Below are 19,171 nucleotides of genomic sequence, written 5' to 3'. Positions count from 1 at the left end.
GCTCAATCATACTTCTCAACCTGTTATAGCAGTACATTTGGACAATGGCACACATAAATGGGTGACAAAAGGGACATCAATACCGATACTGTATTAATATAGCTGCACCATACATTAGTACATTGATTGCAAAGCAGGCTTTGACATCACTGTGATAATCTGGAAGATGTCTAATAGTGATAAGTAGGCTATTATGTTACCATGTCTTTGCTCACAGACCTGGGGACAACGAGGCATGCACGGAAGACTAATGGTGCACGGTCCAAATCATTTAATTTAAACAATTGGCACAGCAACATATATTTTTTCTGAGGGTTCTAATCCAAGGGTTATTTAAGAGACATATATACAAGCATATTGGTTTAGTATAATTAACACAGGTCATCAAAATTCAATTGGGTAAAATCATAATAAGAATTTTTATTTTATTTTTTACATTAAAATACACATTCAACAGGGTAATACTGTTATTAAGTCTGACCAGGTGCAACATTGGTGAAAAGAGTATTAACATTCTAATTTTGGTCTCTGGGTTCCATTATGCTTTGAGGGATTAAGGGCCCACTCCATAACTTATCAACAAATAAGCTAACCCTAGCATACAGGGTAACATGTTAATGTGGCTTTCTACAAAAATGGTTATAAGTAGTAACTTCAGGTTATACCCTTACGGTGGCACAAAAAATAAGTATATTTGGTAATACTGATTCTTTTTTGGTTCCACTTATTGTAAGGGCATTATTAAAGATAAAACAACTTTTGAAGTGTGAATTGACATCCTTACGGTGGCTATTAATAAAGGATATCATAATTAACAACCTTTTTGCAAATAATTCCACCTATTGTAAGGATATTAAAACAAAACAAGCCATTTATAGCCTTATATTGTGGACTCTTTGGGTATACTCATGCATATATTGTGACTCTCTGACCCATTATTACTGAATATTGGTACAAAGTTTGTATGACATATTCTGGTCGGGCTAACTAACAGTACTCCTAAATGAGTTTGTTACAAAAATATTAATATTAACAATTTTGGTTTTTCAACACATATTGGATATTTATTGGAAATAAACAAGAGGATATTTCATATCCCGATCCCAATTATGGATTTAAATGATATCCTTAAAGGCCTTTCGACAGATAAGGATAACCTAGAAGTATTTGGACTCAATACAGGCCAGGTCTCCACGACTGACACTACAATTAATCTTAAAGAAAAATGTGGGAGTATTTTTTCAAAGTTACATAGACAAATGAAAGCCCTCAGAACAAATATATGGCATTTAAAGCTTTTCAAAGCATACAAAATTAAAGATATAACACCAAGAGGACTTCGTATCAAGTTGCAACCCTTAGTTGCTAATATTGACAACGAATTAAGGCAAGACTGGGCTACTGCCCAACATCAGGCATCCATGTTGTTTGTTGAAAGTCTTTCCAAATACTATGAAAGAAATATTGAAACCCTAACTACAGAATTACAAATGACTTGTTTGGAAGCTGAAACTTTTTTCGGTACTGATTATTATCAGGACCATTTATCCCAACTAGCTAAGGAACTAAACAACATAGAAGAAGATCTTAAGAAAAGAAAAATACATAAATTCAACAGAGATTTAGGGGATTATGAAAAAGGAAAACCCTTTGTTACTTCAAAGAATGTGAGGTTCAGTGAGAGCACACATAAACCACCCAGGGGCAGGAAAAGACCCAGACCTATTCTAAAAAAACATGACAGTAGACCCAATTTTACTTCTGATGATGATTTTTCATCTACTACAGAAGGTGATGTCTCCTCCAACCAGGCGTCCCCAGTTGCCAAAAGAAAGCAATCCATCCCTTTAGGGCCAACAAACGCAGGGCAGGGAGGAAGCACAAGCGCAGAATTGGGTACAACCAATCTCCAAACACTTTTGAAACAAATAACAACACAATAAACAATGTACTTACTATCTCATCTGTGGTACTTACAGAAATTCAATACAAGGTGTTAAATAAAGGCCTTAATTTTGTACCCACAACACCGGTGTCTGAACATTTATTAGTGGATGATATTAATAACTTTTGTAGAACACTTAATCTAAAGTTATTTTTTTCAGATGAAACTAACTCTCAAAGATCTATTGGGTTCAGGTTTGGAAAATCTACATTTGTACCACCAGTGGATAAATATGTGTCTATATTCAAGGAGTGTGTTATGAAGGATTTACATTTTTCCAAAGAGAGAGTTGTCGTAATAATCTTAACAAACAAGAACGTGAATCACTTAAGCAATTACAACAAAACAGAAATATTGTGATTACATCTGCAGATAAAGGGGGAGGTATTGTGGTTATGGACCACTTAAAATATAAGGCAGAGGCACTGAAACAGTTATCCCAAACGCAGTTTTATCTAAAGATGGTAGTGGATCCCACCCCCAATTTTAAAACTGATATTGATTCATTTATAAATCTAGCTGTGGAAGAAGGTATCATTACCCCTCAAGTGGCCAACCAACTGAAGGTTTCAGAACCAATGCCACAGTACCTCTACTTAATACCTAAGACACACAAAGACCTAATGAATCCACCAGGTAGACCCATAGTGTCAGGTCGTGGATCTCTTACTGAACCTTTATCTGCTTTTCTGACTGAATATTTAAAACCATTATTGCCAATGGTTAGATCACGCATCCAGGATACAACACAATTTTTGAACATTATTGAAGATTCTCAACTCGATGAGGACTGGTTGTTATGTACATTAGATGTAACATCCTTGTATACAAGTATCCCACACCAAGCTGGCATTTTGGCAGTTACATACTGGTTAAAACAATCAAATCTATACTCAACAGGATTTAACAATTTTCTGATCAAGTTAACTGAGTTTGTATTGCAGAAAAACATCTTTTATTTTGAAGGTAACCCCTATTGGCAAATTAAAGGAACAGCTATGGGGGCATCTTTTGCCCCAATTTATGCAGATTTATTTATGGGGTATTATGAGCTGACCTTCATATATGATGCCCAGCGAAACATTTATATGGAATACATGGATATATGGCGTAGGTATTTGGACGACTGCTGGTTGGTGTGGCGGGGAAGTAAGGAGGAACTATCCAAATTTGTGGATTATCTCAATAACAATCCATTTGACATACAATTCATGGTCAATATTGGATATAATGAGATGGTGTTTTTGGATGTGGCTATCAAAAGATTACCAGATCACACTTTAGCAACAACAATACATAGAAAATTCCCACAATATAACACCATTCTCTATGCCACCAGCTCTCACCCCCGCCACATTATCAACAACATTCCCAAGTCACAATATCTGCGCCTGAAAAGGATCTGTTCAATGGCAGCAGAATATTCCAGCCAAACACAAGAATTAACAACCAGATTTGTGGATAGAGGGTATAATTCTAACCATCTAAACAAGATGGTCAAACAGATACAAACCAAGGGCAGATCAGATCTACTTATATATAACAAATCACAGGAAGTTACCAAGCAAGGTAGGCAACCTATCAGACTAGTTACCACGTATGGTAACAACACCTCCTGGTTTAGACAAATTGTTAACAAACATTGGGATATACTACAGTCGAATCAATTTCTTAATGATATTCTTCCCGAAACCTGCGCTTTCTCTTACCGCAGGGGACGTACCATTCAGTCTCAGTTAACACACTACAAAAGGTTCACACCAGTTATTAAACAGCAAACTACACTTTTTGGTGATGCCTTAGTTGGTTGTTACCCTTGTGGACATTGCAGTTTATGTCAATACATTTGGAAAACCAAAGAATTCACCAGTAAGAATACACCAAAGGTATTTAACATAAACACTTTCGGGAATTGCAGTTCTGATTGGGTGATATATTTGGCACAATGCACTTGCTCTGCGTTCTATGTTGGGCAGATCTCCAGGCCCATTAGAATCAGGTTTAGCGAACATTTGAGTTCCATCAGAAACAGAAGAATCACCAATGCTCTATACAAACATAGCCAACAACATACAGGAGCATCATTTAAGTTTACCATAATAGACAAAACCCAACTTCACAGAAATTTCAAGATGGGGTGGCACACAAAACTTAATAACATGGAGAACAAGGGGATCACCACCCTTGGGGCTTTTTTTAAGCCAGGATTAAATGAATATCAAGTACATGATGGATAGGCCAATGGTGCCCCCAGTTATACAGGTTTTATAGGATCAAACACATGATTATTGGGCAGTCAAATATCTAATTAATCCAACGTCAACATTAAAATCCACATACATCAAATACATCTATGATAACCAAAAACATGTGTGTGTATATATACATATATATATATATATATATATATATATATATATATATATATACATATATATATATTTTTTTTTTGATTTTTGCCTAACAAAACATATAAGTATTTTGGGCTACTGTTCATATCAGCCTTATTTTTAAGCTGAATTTTTGAGCTGAATTCATATTTGTTATTATCAGGATGTCAGTAGTATGTGGTTTAAACAATGTATTATAAGTAAAGTCATGTTAAACAAATTTTGATGTAAACACTGTATTAGTACCCTGCATACAAATCTTAACAGGTTGATACCACTTTAAGTTGAGGGTATAAATTGAGAACCAGGATGTGACAGGTGCTTTTGCAAACAAATGTATTTGGATTAAGAAGAAGTCACATTGAGAAAGGCTTTAATAGCCGAAACCGGTTTGTGCATATCATGCAAGGTTGACTTTTGCAACCTTGAAATAAAAATCTTTTATCCTGCTGCTGTCGAGTGCTGGTCCCTTTTCTGTTTTTGCTCACAGACCTGCCAATGGTTTGGCTCACATAACACAGGTATATGTGTATGTGCCTACAGATATCAGTCACAAATGTTCTTATTGTCCAGCAGAACACTGTACAGTTGAATGTTATTAATTCAATATATCACATGCAGTTCAACACACATGTCTGCAACAGTACTTTACTATGCACATGCCCTATATAGGTCTCTTAGCTTTACAAGACAACCATGTGTTATACTCATATTCACAGGTAACATATGGATATGGACAACATCCCATTAACTGGCCTAGCAGTAGCACAGTCACAACTGTTTGGCAGACACCCCAGCGGTTGTCGTATATGAGCTGTCCTTTCCCAGGGTGAGTCAGACTCCTGAGCTGTGATCCTACCTCGCAACCTCTTAGAGCATCACATCTGGACAAAGCCTAAAATGATGGGGGGATAAACAGGGACAGACTTTAAATATTCCTGTTACAAACATAGCAAGTTCATAGAATGATACATTTTGCATTACAGTGAATATTCTTAAGGATGTGGAGTCTTAAACTCAAGTCTTTGTCATTACTTGATGACTTTATTCCTCAGCTATTTGCCAGAAAAGTACAGATTTTAGGAGGAACAGACAAAAACTATGATGGGGAAATCTGGACATTCTGTGATGATCTGTACAGTTGAGAGGTATGGCTGTAATCTCTTCCACTGCAGAGAGGGGCAGATGTTATGGCCATAGCAGATATTCAGAAGGACATTAGTACAGCAATTCTTGTTGGGACATGTATTCCTCCAAATCATATTTCCCATTATTACAAGCCAATTACTATGGTCAGTTACATGCTTACATGTTCCACTTAGCTTTTGTTTCCTACTCTTTTCCAGTTTATGTTTTATTTGCTTTCTCTATCTCTCTCTCTCTGCTCTAAAGGGATAGAGCTGGTTTGAATAGGTGGCAGCATTGCTTTTGTAGGTGATGCTCATGACCAGGTGATAAACTGTGCACCTATTGGTATTCCCCATTTGCTAATTGCATGCAGAGTAGCTGTGTAGTTCTTCCAATAGCCATTGTCATGGCAACACACTCCTATAACTGAGTACTTCATGTGGGTGTTGACCCTTTCCCTTACTTGTGAGGAAGACATCCTGGAGTTGTGTGTGCTACTACCTCTTACAACAAGACTTGTGGAGACAAGCCAACTAAATGGTGGAGGAGGTTCAAGACTTAGTGGCAGAATGTGAGTATTGCTGTTATATGCTTGGAATACTGCTAGTTAAACACGGTTTGTCTGCACATGCTACTTCTGCATGGGTTTCAGTCTGACAAAGTTCTGCCTCTACATAGCTCTCAACTATAGGGCCATCCACATAATTGGAAAGGTTTAGCCTATTATGTTTGGTCTGTTCCCCAGACAGGTGTTGCATTTGAGAAGTATGCGCCACGGACACTAACAGTGTCCACCATACCTCTCAACTGTACAGATCTTCACAGAATGTCCAGTTTTTTTGCTTTATATTTTTGGTCCATTTGTCATACAATTGTAGCTTTCTGGCAGATTAGTGGCAAAGCATTAAAGACTGCAGTTAGTAAATAATGTCAGACATTTGAGTTTTACACCTCATACCCTTTGGGTAATTCATGCTTATGCGAACCCTGTCATTCTATCGACTTTATATGTTTGTGAGAGCAATATCTCACATTTGTCCCTATTTGTCCCTTTTATGGCTTTGTCCAGATTTTGCGTGAGGTTAAGTGTTAACTGGTGTCCATGGACACTCTCGCTATATTTACATTGTCGTACTGCAATTATGGAGTGCAGGGGGCATGCATATTGTGAAAGCACTGCTCTCAGACTCATCCCCTGCACTCTTACACAAACCGTGTCCGTATTACGCACTGCCGTGCTGCATGGTTACAGACCCTTCCACGCAAGAATAAGCTATTCTTGCATGGAAGTTTTCAGAATCCTGGGACACATTTATTACCATATTTAAACCGATCTGATTCTGGAAGTTTACTTGTCTGTCTTTTATACAAGTATGTGAAGTTTCTTCATCTGGAAGTTTACTCGTATGTCCTTTATACAAGTACATTAAGTTTCTTTATATAGTATACACATTTATTGCTAGAGTTGAACTGTGGCTTTAAAGACGCACAGTATTTCTGATGCACTCTTTTCATGCATAGGATCTGAACACTTGACTGTACTGTCACTTACAATGTAGCACTGATTTTAAATTTTACATTATGTAAACTAGCAAACATTATTTATACATTCATTGCTAGATTTGAACTGATCTAATTGTGGAACTTTACTTGTCTGTCCTTTTACAAGTATAACATAGGAGCTGAGCCTGTGGCTTTAATGACACATATATATGATGTACTTTTTTCCTGCATGGGATCTGAACTTTTGACTGTACTGTCAGAAAGGATTGAGAAGAGTGACTGAATAAGTAATTCACAAAGAAACAGTGGAAGGATATACGTATGGCTCCCAAATAATGTAACACAGTCTAGAAGATTTAGGAGTTTTGATTGGAAGTGTCTGCATAGGTATTTTTATACCCTAAACAGACTCCAAAGAATTTTTCCTCAGGTAGACTGCAAATGTTGGAGGTATAATGGGAAAGAAAAAGGTAATTGGAAACATGTTTTTGGAAGTTTAATGAGCTGGCAGAATTTAAAAATTCCCTGCAGTCTACTCTGTGAGGAATACTGAGTGAGCAAATTGGTGTAACTAAGGAAATGATTTTTTGAGACTCCTTTGAAGACCTCATCAGGCAACAGCTCAAGCAAAGTTGGCAGTGCCATGATTGCTCCCCAGGCTAGTGAAAGCGGATAACACATACATACAAAATCTAGAGCACTTAATAATAGTTTTCAATCTTACTCACAAACACTGGCTAATCTACAATGTATGTACTGTACCTGTGTACTATGTATGTATTCTACCTATGTTCCAAATTTCAGCTGTACACCACAAATCTATTAATTACCTTTATTTTTAAAATTAATATTTTTTTGTTTGTTCTCTCCACTGTAACTGTTTATGTGCTGCATATCACTGTAAAAACATGTCTCCTGTAATTTGTGTGTATACTGATCATGTCTAAATAACTAAATGTGTCTGTAATTTTTCTTTGTGGAGCTTTTCTCCCCGGGCGTCTGCTGAAAAAGGGCCTTTTCAGCTCAGTCAGACACCCCTGGTTAACAAATGTAAAATAAAATAAATAAATATAGAACTGGAATTGCTGAGTTTAATTCTGGTGGCCGCCAAAAAATAATTACTAGAAAATGGAAATTGAAGTCTAAACAAATCGTACTAGAAGTAGTGAATATTGCAACAGAGATAAAAGAACTGGAAGTATGATCTTTAGAAAAGGGTAGGAACAAACTACATACAAAAATGGTAATTGTGGGAGCAATATATGCTGAATAATGTTTTGGAGGAGGAATGAGGTTCAAGAGAAGGCAGGGATTGAATAGTCTATGTAATGTAATGTTCAACTGATAATGAGTGTATAGAAGATTTTATGTGATATATATATATAATGTTTGCAACTGAAAATATGTCAATATGGTTTGTTTTTATTTAAATAAATGCATGATTGTGTCATGAGTTTATAGTTAAAAAAAAAGAAGTGGGAAATATCGTATTGAATGGCTAGACGTTCATTGCCTTTTCCCTTACTGGATGTGACCTTCCTCATATATATATTTCTTTGTTTGTTTATTACAAAATGGCCACTGCTTGGTGGGAAATCTCATGTTATACCAGAGTGTGAGGGGAGTAAATAAGCTGCTTAACATTTTGAATTGCTGTACTCTCTTCTCTTACTTTTTAAATAATTCCTATGGTGGAGGCCAGAGAGGTTAATATCTGTACAAGGATGCTTCTAGTAGCTACCCTTTGACATCCTCAGATACATTTTGTATCCTTAAGCTATGACTATCATCTGATGACCTCCTATTTGAAATCACTATCTTAATGCCAGTATCAATAGTATCATAGCCACATTTTATCACGTCTACTGACCCTAAAAATCACCTGTAAAAGTTTTGAAAAACACTGCTTAACAGTGTCATCTGGGACTCCTGTTGCACATGTTCTCAAATTATTTAATAATGTTTGTTGTTGGAGCATGTACAACTGGCAGATAACTCCCTTAATGCCTAATTCGGTAGAAGTGCATACCATTTTCCTTATCCTGTCCAGAATATTACTCTTTTTGTTGTTAGTTAGGGTATTATGAGCTGGCAGCAGTCAAGTCGTGTTTAGAGAAGTGATAGGATTGGCCACTGGATTTTTGTATACTTAAATTTGCCTTCAACCTGGCAAAAATGGTCAACTGTCCTTGGTGTCAGAGGTTGACTGTCAGGTTCTAATGAAGTGCACTCAAATATATCCTTCAAGATGTATATAATGGGAGGAGTAGCAGTAGGCGTGGGATTTTCTATCCTCAACAAACTCAGGTAACATCTGTAGGAGTCAGGCTAGCTCTTTAGCTCCTCATTTCAAATGTTCCTTCATTAAACTTAATGCTTCCCTGAACAATATTGCTTTGTGAGGGGGGACCTAAAACAGAAAAATCATCTTCATTGACCTCATAGTTGAGCAGAAAATGGATATAAGTAGTGCAAGACAAGTCTTGCCTGGTCATATACAAGTCAGAAGAGAGTTGTGTGAAAGGGTCACTTTCTCTTTTTCTCTTAAATGGAGGAGATGTTCTATAAGAAGAGGGTTTAACCAGAGGTGTCAGGGGGCAAGGATTCACTGCCAAACCACCATATATTCCTCAGCAAAGTATCTGCAGTCAAAATCTCATGAAGTCTATCTCATTGCAGGTGTTCAGCCTGATGCTACACTTTGGAAAGGCTTGATTTTTAACACATTAAACCCTAGTAACATTTCCTGGTGTTTATGCATGTTCATACTAGTGATGGAGAGTGATGCTTATATGCATCTAATATTTCCTCTTCATATTTACATTAATTACTGCAAACCTATGTTGCATACAAGCTATTGAAATATTTCCTTTTAAAGCTTACATGATGGGCAACACAGATGCATCAATACTAGACTGCTGCCTTGTGCAGCTAATATTGTTAGCAAATATTGTTAGCAAATGGGCATGGAGATTCAGCAATCTCCATTGGGCACATGATGTTCCAAAGTGGTGAATTAATGTATACAGACAGCCTAGTATAAAATAAGAGTGCCTGTTCTGGCATGAAATCTGAATTTGCTACTGGAGCCACAAATTTTTCTCCTCACTCTTAAAAATCTGCAGTTAGTGAGAAGGAAAAAATAATAATAACACTAAAACAAAAACTAAACCACTGCAACCAACTACAGATGCTGTTACAAGGATGTGACAATTTGTCTCGTCCCACTAACAATTACACAGTTAGCAGACAAGGACCTGTGCATGTGTTTGTGTGTATGCTTGTGAGTGTGTGTGTGTGTGTGTGTGTGTGTGTGTGTGTGTGTGTGTGTGTGTGTGTGCATGTGCGTGTGTGCGTGTGTGTGCGTGTGTGTGTGTGTGTGTGTGTGTGTGTGTGTGTGTGTGTGTGTGTGTGTATGCAACTACATTTTTGTGGGCTCCTTATTGAAATGTCGCTACTTGAACTGGCTAGTGTCTAAAAGTCAAATAAAGACTGAAAACACGGAAAAGAGCGAATCTCAAAAATTGCTCTTTTCCTTAAAATTTCTTTTTGCAGGGGTGGGGGAAGCCCCTCTGCACCCCCACACCCCAAACTTATATATACCAACTCCGAGATCACCATACCTCAGAGAAAAGGTTATATTCTGAGAAATGGCACCTCTGACTTAGTATATGGAAATCCACTTTTTTGCCATTCAGTCTCACCATTTCAAGACTTGCTCTAGTGGATCCTGACATTTCAAATGGTTACCTTTTTGTGTGTGTGCCTCTGTCTGTGCGTGTCTGCATACAGATATCATTAAATGCATAAGTTATACATTGGATGTAAAATACTTCCTCTTGCAACAATTACATCTTATGCCAACTTTAAAACATTAGCTGGAGGAAATGTTTTAAAACAAAAATGTAAAAAGTATGTATATACTTATAATAAAGCAAGTACAAACATTTTAACCTACAGCTCATTTTCAAAGTGCAACAATGCCCTTTTGGGTGGGCAATACAAAGAAATAATGCTCCTTCCATTGACAGCTTCACAACATTTTTGAGATGTCTGTTATTTCTCTATAATACCCACCTGTTAGGCATTATTGTTAGCTTGACATACTATTGCTTATATTGTTATAATTTCTGTAAATATCTCAAAAATAAAACAACACAAAGCAATTTACTTAGCCTCATGACACCTCACAACTGGATGAAGAAAATGTTACTGATAGTATATGTATGACTTCAGTGCATACTGAGTTACTGTAAGCTGTTTAATGAAACATACAAAATATTTATTGCATTAAGACCTAAACTCTAGTTTTGCTGAATGTTTTGCTAATTACAATTCTTTAGTAACACTTATGATTCTACAGATAGAAACATGTATATGGTCTATGAGGAGATAACTTGATTTTGACAAAAGGCTACTATTGGAAGTGAGTACAAACTTTCAGAGCTCCAACTGACGGATTGATCTAAAAACTTTCTGAAACAGAGAAAGTGGTTTATTCAGCAACACCTGTAGGTTCATGTATAAAAATAGATGGACTATCTAAGGGGGGAGAGATTTCTTGTTGTGCAATGAAGCCACTGGCCAGCTATAGGAACCTGAAAATCATCATCTGGCTGTGGTGCAGCACTAATATCTTGAAAAACTTGCACAGAATGAGATGCCACTATCCCATTGTCAGCAAATAAGGGAGCATATTCAGATGTGGATATATCCATAGTAAAGGTTGGAGTCAGTGGCTGACAAACATGCAGTTCAGCGGAACCTCAGACTCTTACAGGACTGATGGGATTGCAAAGGCTTAATGCTCCCTGCCTGATGAAGCTTTCACAAACAACTTTTTAATCATAATTTTTTGGCATTTAGTTTCCATAGCTGCACAAATTTGAGGCACTTCTATCTCAGATCAAAGGCAAAAAGTATTTTGTGCTGCAAGAAGATCTTAAGAGCATGTGCACTTCACATGAGAGCTTTCTTATTAAAAGAAGCCTGAACATTACAATCAGACACCTTATAAAAGGCCTAAGGCAGAAACAACTTTGAAGGTGAAATCTGACAGCTACAAGTATATTTGTTGGTGAACTTTCCTGGGGATAACATTGGCCTCAGGAAGGTCTCTAATTCACAGATCTAACATAATGCTGAAGAGCTAACTCCCAAGCCATCACTGTCAGCCTGAATAAGGGGGTACAAACTTCCACCACTGAGCAAGTTTATATACCACATGACAGTGGCATTGTCTGTAACCACTTGAAGAGGTCCAGCAGACCCAAGGCAATGGAGAGATTTCAAGGTATGGATCATAGCCAATGTCTCTTTTAAGTTGATGTGCTTTGGTCTGTCTGATGGATTCCACAGGCCTTGTACTTTTACACCACTGGAAATTGCTCTCCAAGCAAAATCTGGGGCATCTGTGGTGTCAAATTGGTTTGGGGTCTGAGGAGAGAAGGGGAAACCTGAGTTTAGTTGAATCTGTTGTCTCCACCACTGCAGCTCTCTTCTTAAGACCTAAAACTGGATTCTGATACTCCAGAGGATGCAAGAAGTGCTTGGCCCTCTTGTTTTTTAGAAACCATTTTTTATATTTTTCATGTGTAATTTGGCTAGATGTAGCATGAGAATCGCAGAAGCCATGAAATCTAGGATCCTGAAAAATTCTCTAGCAGAAGTCAGAGACTGACTGGAGAAGTTCAGAAAAAAAACTGCAGATAAATATCTACCTTGTCTTGTGTTAAAAAAGCTTTTTTAAGAGAAGAATTGGTAAAGCACCCCAGAAACATAGTCCTGTAAGATGGAGTCAAGGAATATTTTGCAATATTTATCTGGAAGCTCATATTGGTCAAAGAGACATAACCCAGGTTAATAGGTTCATAGGTATGTACTAGGCTAGCTGCCCTTGTGCTCAAATTAACCTATCCCATTTAGATATAGATTGGCTTTACCCACCCCATGGTTGATAATCATATAATTAATTTAATTTATATTATTTAATGATTCTTGACATCTGGATAAAGGCACTGCAAAAATAAGTAAGATAAATAAGTAAGGAAAGATGTGAATGCCATTAAGTTTGCTCTGTGTAGCCTAGTCGGACTATCTCAGTCAACAAATGTTAAATAAATAAAAAATAAATAAAAAAGCTATGACTAGGGCTAAACATTTTGTGAATACCCTTGGAGTTGTAGATAAACCAAATGATAATGCACATAATTGATAATGTGACTCAGAAACAGAGAACTTTAGAAATTTCTGGAAGCCTATGACTATGGAAATATGGTAGTAAGCATATTTTATGTCTAGAGTTACCAGTTAACTCATGTGAGGAAGAAGAGGCAACAGGTTCTGTAAGGTCAACATTTTGAACTTTGGAACATTCATATGCAGATTTAGAAATAAAAGATCTAGTATTGGTCTCCAGAAGGCCTCTTTATTTAATACAAGAAACATTCTTAAATAGAAGTCTTTGCCACTTTGACTTAAAAGCAGTGGTTCTATGACTCAGTTGGTGTCTAATAACTGAAAAACCTGAGGAAAAAAAATCTGTTTAGTTTGGAGGCTGGGGAGGCATTCCCCTGAAAGGAGGATTTTATATCTGGCACCATCTGTAACCCTCCTGCACCACTTTTCACACTTAGGAGTCTGAAACAATCGTTTGCAAAAAGGGAATGCTGAGGGCCGGTTTCTGGGACAGATTTGTAAAGATATTGGCCAGAGGAGAGGAAAGAGGGTGATGAATGCTGGCATAGTCATTCTATACTGTTGGTATGCAACTCTTTCTGAAAAGACCCCTGTTTTTTATTATTGTTAACCTCTGGCCATCTTTATTCCATTTGCAAGAAAAAGACTAGTTTTACTTATTTGGATTTGGCCTAGAAGATTTGCACTGGGGTACATGAAATATCTTAGAAACTCCCTGAATTAATTTCCCTATTTCAACATATTATTTGAGAACCTGGGAGCCGAAGAGGTAAACAACATCTCTTTATCTAAAGCTGAATCCAAGATTTCAGACTTTACCTTATCAGCAAATGTGTTTACATACCCAAGCATATTATTTCCACACTGTAGCAGTAGCAGTGGCCCTAGACACAGTATCTGCACAATCATACACACTCTTCAAAGCATTTTTAGGTACCTGAGAAAGAGGGAAAAAACAGTCTGTATTTTCTGTAGAATGAGTGGAAGTCAATTCCTTCAGACTGTCCATATGACAAAGCATACATTTCCACATATATGGCTGGTAATTCAGAATTCTAAAGGCTGAAGTGGAAGAATAACATTCTCTTAACTATACGTTCCAATATTTCCCCCTTATCACCAGGCGAAGGGTTATTATTGAGGACCAGTATTTTGCCATCATGGGACACAGTTGAAATGGCCACCAGGTCAGACACAGCATGAGAGAAAAGACATTGATTAGCCTGAGGTACCTTACAAAGATTAACTGCTTTTTTAGGGACTAATAGCTGAGTATCAGGATAAGTACAGGCAGCATTCAACATATCCTTTAGGGCTGGCAATATAGGAGGGATGGGAGTGGAAGGAGATATATCTATTTGCAACATATCATAATATCTCTTCAGTTCAGGGGAAACATCTGTTTGTTCCCATAAAAATAGCTCATTCATCCTGGCAATAGTTTGATTAAAACAACAGTCCTTCATAGGAGGGTAAGAATTAAAGATTTCCTCACAGTGACAGAGCTGGGCTTTAGAATGTATAGGAAAACAAACCCTATCTATCTCAAAATCAGAATCGTTAGACCCTGTTTCTTCAGGAATAACTTTGCAGGGGTTGACCATCTGTAAAGGCCTCTGTATAACATGATTTATTGCTTGTACTGTCTAGCTAAGGTAGAGAATTAATCTTTTTAACAGTAATAACGTCATCAGATGAGCAGTTTTTTATCATAATAGGGAGTTCCAGTACAAGAGGACAAACTCAAAGGAGGAATGTCTGTCAGGTCTAATGGTTTCTTACCCTGGTTACTCTGAGAAGAATCTTCTGGAGTGTTTCTAATACCCAGAGAGGACGGTTCTCCCATGCAGTTATCGGACAATGGAACAGCCAAAGAAGAAGTGACTGATCCCTGGTTCATGCTGGCAGAAAGGACTACAACAGAGGAACAACCAATGGCCACTGCAGTTTCATACAGTATTGGCTGATAATTTTCTTTCTAGATACTGAGAAAAGAGCCAGCTGGACCAAAGTGAGCATCCATGCTGCAACAGGGAAAGAAGCACTGAAAGTGGTAAGCATAGCTTTAGTGAGTCAGTTAAATGGCAAGTTGTCTTTCAGTATTCACAAGAAGCACACTTGCAATGTTTTTCCCAGTCCCTTAAGTTATAACAAGTAAAAGTAGAAAAGAATTTCCCAGTCAGTACTGCTCAAACACTCACATACATAATGACAGAATCAATGTGGCAGGTAGGTTGTCACAAAGTGAATATAAACATTATTATGACACACAGTTCCTACCTGTTCCTCATAAGCATTTCTGTCACACAAAAAGTAAATATACATTTTTATTTCACAAAATTACCCCAAATACAGTACTACATACTCTAAGCTAAAAATAGCAGTCTCTGACAGGAAACTTTAGATAATGAGAAAAACACCTGGCTTCTTAAAGTAAAAAAAAAATACATAAAATGCTATTTTTCTTAAAAGGGCACTAAGTTCTGAGTGGAAGGGTCATCTAATGGGAACTTATCTGCCAGAAATAAAGCTCTTAGCTGATTGCTTCTCCTGTGATGCTCCATAGATCCTTCTTCTTGAGACAGCAAGAAAGGATTAAAGAAAGCTTCACTCTGTCTGCCGATTTTCCTTCAATGGATTTGCAATCAGCAGTCAGAGTGAAGGAATGGAGGGAACTAGAGCTTTTTGATACGGACTGTTTTTTTGTTTTTCTGGGAATCAAACAACCCATAATGCCAGTGGGCTACTGCAGCAGTGGGAATAATGAACATCATCCTAGCATTTTTCTAATATCTTAAGGCAATAAGAAAAACACCTGACAAAATGAACAAATATGCAGCCATAAGATTCACTCCAAGCTCATTGACACCCCCATGGTGTGCTCCTTTTCCTGCTGCTCCGTGTTTTATCAGCAGTTTAAATTAATGGATTTAGGATATACCTAAATCCAAACACCAAATGCTGTGCTTGGGAAATGTTAAGTCCTCAAGTCAAATCAGTATACTGCAGTGTACTTCTGACGCCTCTTGAGGATGAAAATCCCTTGTACCTTTCTGAGTGATATATACCATATGCAAAAAAAGCATGCATACTTCTTTCTTTAAAGTATGTACTCTGTGTGATATTATATAAAGTATTATTTTCAAAAGGTTGGCTGTTTCTGTTGGTCTGACATCATATTGCTTGTTTTTCTCAAAGTTCTACTACTGAAGACACTAATAATATTTATTCAGTACTGAGGATGTGTTATACAGAAGGCACAATCAGAATGCACAGTTAAGAAACACAATATGAATGATTCAGATGACAACTAAATCACTGTTACCATACACTCACAAAGATAAGCTTTCAAAATGACAAAATCTTAGAATCAGTTTGCTTAAGTACATCTGATAAAGGAAACAAGCAGGTTAAGTGTCAAAAAATTAGAAAATGTTAACAAATCTGTCTTAATGTTCGGTATCAAACATCTAAAGATTACAGCCAAATCAAGAAAGGAAACGTTATCTCATTTTAGAGTTTCTGGTGTGAAGTATTCCCTACCGAGTATATACTTTGAAAGATGTACAGGCAGGCAACGGATGAAGTCCTTATACTTGCTGATCCCAGAAGTAGATTGCGATCCTGTTGGAACAGTAAAGAGTGCAGGATCATCTGCAGAAATGGAAGAAGCATCAGACTTGTCCAGTCGTTGCACCTTGCAGTGCTTCTCACCATCAGGAAACCAATTACTAAGTGTAAAAGATGCTGGTATAGCTATGTAGTATAAAGACAGAAAGATGATGATAAGACATTATGTCAGTAATTCCACTTTGCTCTTCACTCAACAGTTTACCACTGAAAAAAAAAATCTCCTCAGTATCCACTAATTAAAAGTACACCACAGAATCTGTTACTTCCAGTATATTACTGTAGAACTAGTAAAGCATTTTGATTGTCAAATTATATGCTTCAGTACAATACTAGCTTATTAAGACTAACTGTGCTTCAGTTTCTATGGATGTATAATTGCTTATGGAGTGCTAAAGGAGCTTACTATGCAAAGAAACATCACAATATCTGTAAACAGTGTCACAGTATCACTGATGTGAAACTTTGTAAGGTTGTTTACAATTTAATTGTTCACCTTGATAGCACAGAAGCATATGATGCTATAAAGTACATGCAAAAATGCTGTATATGCATATGGGTGTGAGTACACATAAAAAGACCCAAGCGTGCATGGGCACGTGCACACACATACACACACTCACACTTGTCTAGGAGATGGTATCAAAAATATTTCAAACATAAAGACAGGTAAGACAAATTGGCTAACTTGGAGGTGCACACACACACACACACACACACACACACACACACACACACACACACACACACACACACACACACACACACACACACACACAGACACCACCCCATCACACATCACTTATGGACAAACTGACCCATTCACCTCCCCCATACACAAACTAACCTTACTTCCTAACACGCCCCCCATACAGCCTTCCAGGCAGACACATATTCAAACATGCACTCATACATGCAACCACCCCTTCAACACACACACACACACACACACACACACACACACACACACACACACACACACACACACACACACACACACCAAAACTGCCTCTCTGCTAAACTCCCTGGCATTTATCTCTACCACAGTCAGATGAACACTAACTTTTGGCAGTGTTCAATAGCAGAGGTGATCAATGTAATTTACGCAACTGTGTACACGCCTTAAGGTGAGGATTTAGGGGGAGAGCATGTGATTAATTAACATATTCAGATCAAGAACTGCAGTAGGCCAATTATACATCCCACTATGGTGCCGCAGGTCTTCATGTTGCAGCAGCATGGTAGGGGTGTCTCTGAATCGGAAATGGTTACCATAAGGTGTACCTTTCTGAATCGGGCCCCAAGTCTTTCAGATAACAGCTGACTTTTATTTACTACAATGTAATACAGACTACTTTACAAGAAATGGAATCAAAATGTAGCAATAGGTGAAATAAAACTAGAAATGTCTTGTGACACTGAAAACAATTCATCATCTTGATTAATGCAGTAGAGGTACTAAGTTCAGAAATGTGCAATAGAAGCTACCAAGGCTAGCAATATTAAAATACACCTTTCCATTAAATTGTCTGTTAGGAGCAAACATGTCTGCCAGAAACAAAAGCCTTTCTCACAAACAAAAGTTTTTCTTAGCAATTCATGAACCAAACAGCAAAAAGTTGCTTATCAGCAGGAAGTCCACAGTTAAGGAAAGCAAAGTTTATTACTCTGGTCAGTTAATTAACAAATCTTCATTATCATGATATCTACTGGCAATTATGGACTCCACAAAACTGCTTTACCCTTGATTTGTCTCTGCTTTCACCAGAACTCCATCGGACTCCTCTGGACTTTCACTGCAACAACTTTTGTCATAGTAGGTTAATCCTGGCATTAAAAAGGTGCAAGTATACAGATGAATTATATTACATGAATTGCAGATCCTGGCTTGAAGTTGTTCTCCCATGTAATAGATTTTTTTCCCCTACCAAATACTTAAAGTTTATTTATAGCAATGACTTACTAAACATCCATACCTTTGCTTATTTTCCTTATCTGTTGGGTATTTTACCAGTTTAACCATTATGCTATGTCACAGTTCATGCACACTCACACAGATAGACATACGCACACCTTGAAAGCTGTAATCCTGAGACCATAATATTGAAAGACAGAAATGCTGAAGACCACAATATCGAACTCCTGGACTAGCCCCTCCCTACACGAACCTTGTTAGCTCTCATGCACTCACTATCATGTGTGTGTGGGCGCGCGCGCCCACGCGTGTGTGTGTGTGTCTGTGTGTGTGTGTGTGTGTGTGTGTGTGTGTGTGTGTGTGTGTGTGTGTGTGTATATATATATATATATATATATATATATATATATATATGGGTGTAGGTTAGAAGATCGACAGCTGGGATTACCGACAACGCATGAG

At 37.5% G+C, this 19,171-nt stretch overlaps 1 protein-coding gene across 1 annotated transcript in view; it reads right to left on the bottom strand.

Moving 5' to 3' along the window:
* LOC122799619 (CMT1A duplicated region transcript 1 protein-like) overlaps window positions 1–19,171 on the bottom strand; it is a 922,387-nt gene that overhangs the window by 741,465 nt on the left and 161,751 nt on the right. Inside the window, exon 3 of the mRNA XM_044068803.1 lies at window positions 16,708–16,920. Within this exon, the coding sequence (XP_043924738.1) occupies window positions 16,708–16,920 (213 nt within the window). The remainder of the gene's footprint in view (window positions 1–16,707; window positions 16,921–19,171) is intronic.

Source organism: Protopterus annectens, chromosome 4.part0 (assembly GCF_019279795.1).
Source record: "Protopterus annectens isolate FY-2018-M chromosome 4.part0, PAN1.0, whole genome shotgun sequence".
Classification (NCBI taxonomy): Eukaryota; Metazoa; Chordata; order Ceratodontiformes; family Protopteridae; genus Protopterus; species Protopterus annectens.
This window is presented reverse-complemented; position numbering and strand designations above follow the sequence as displayed.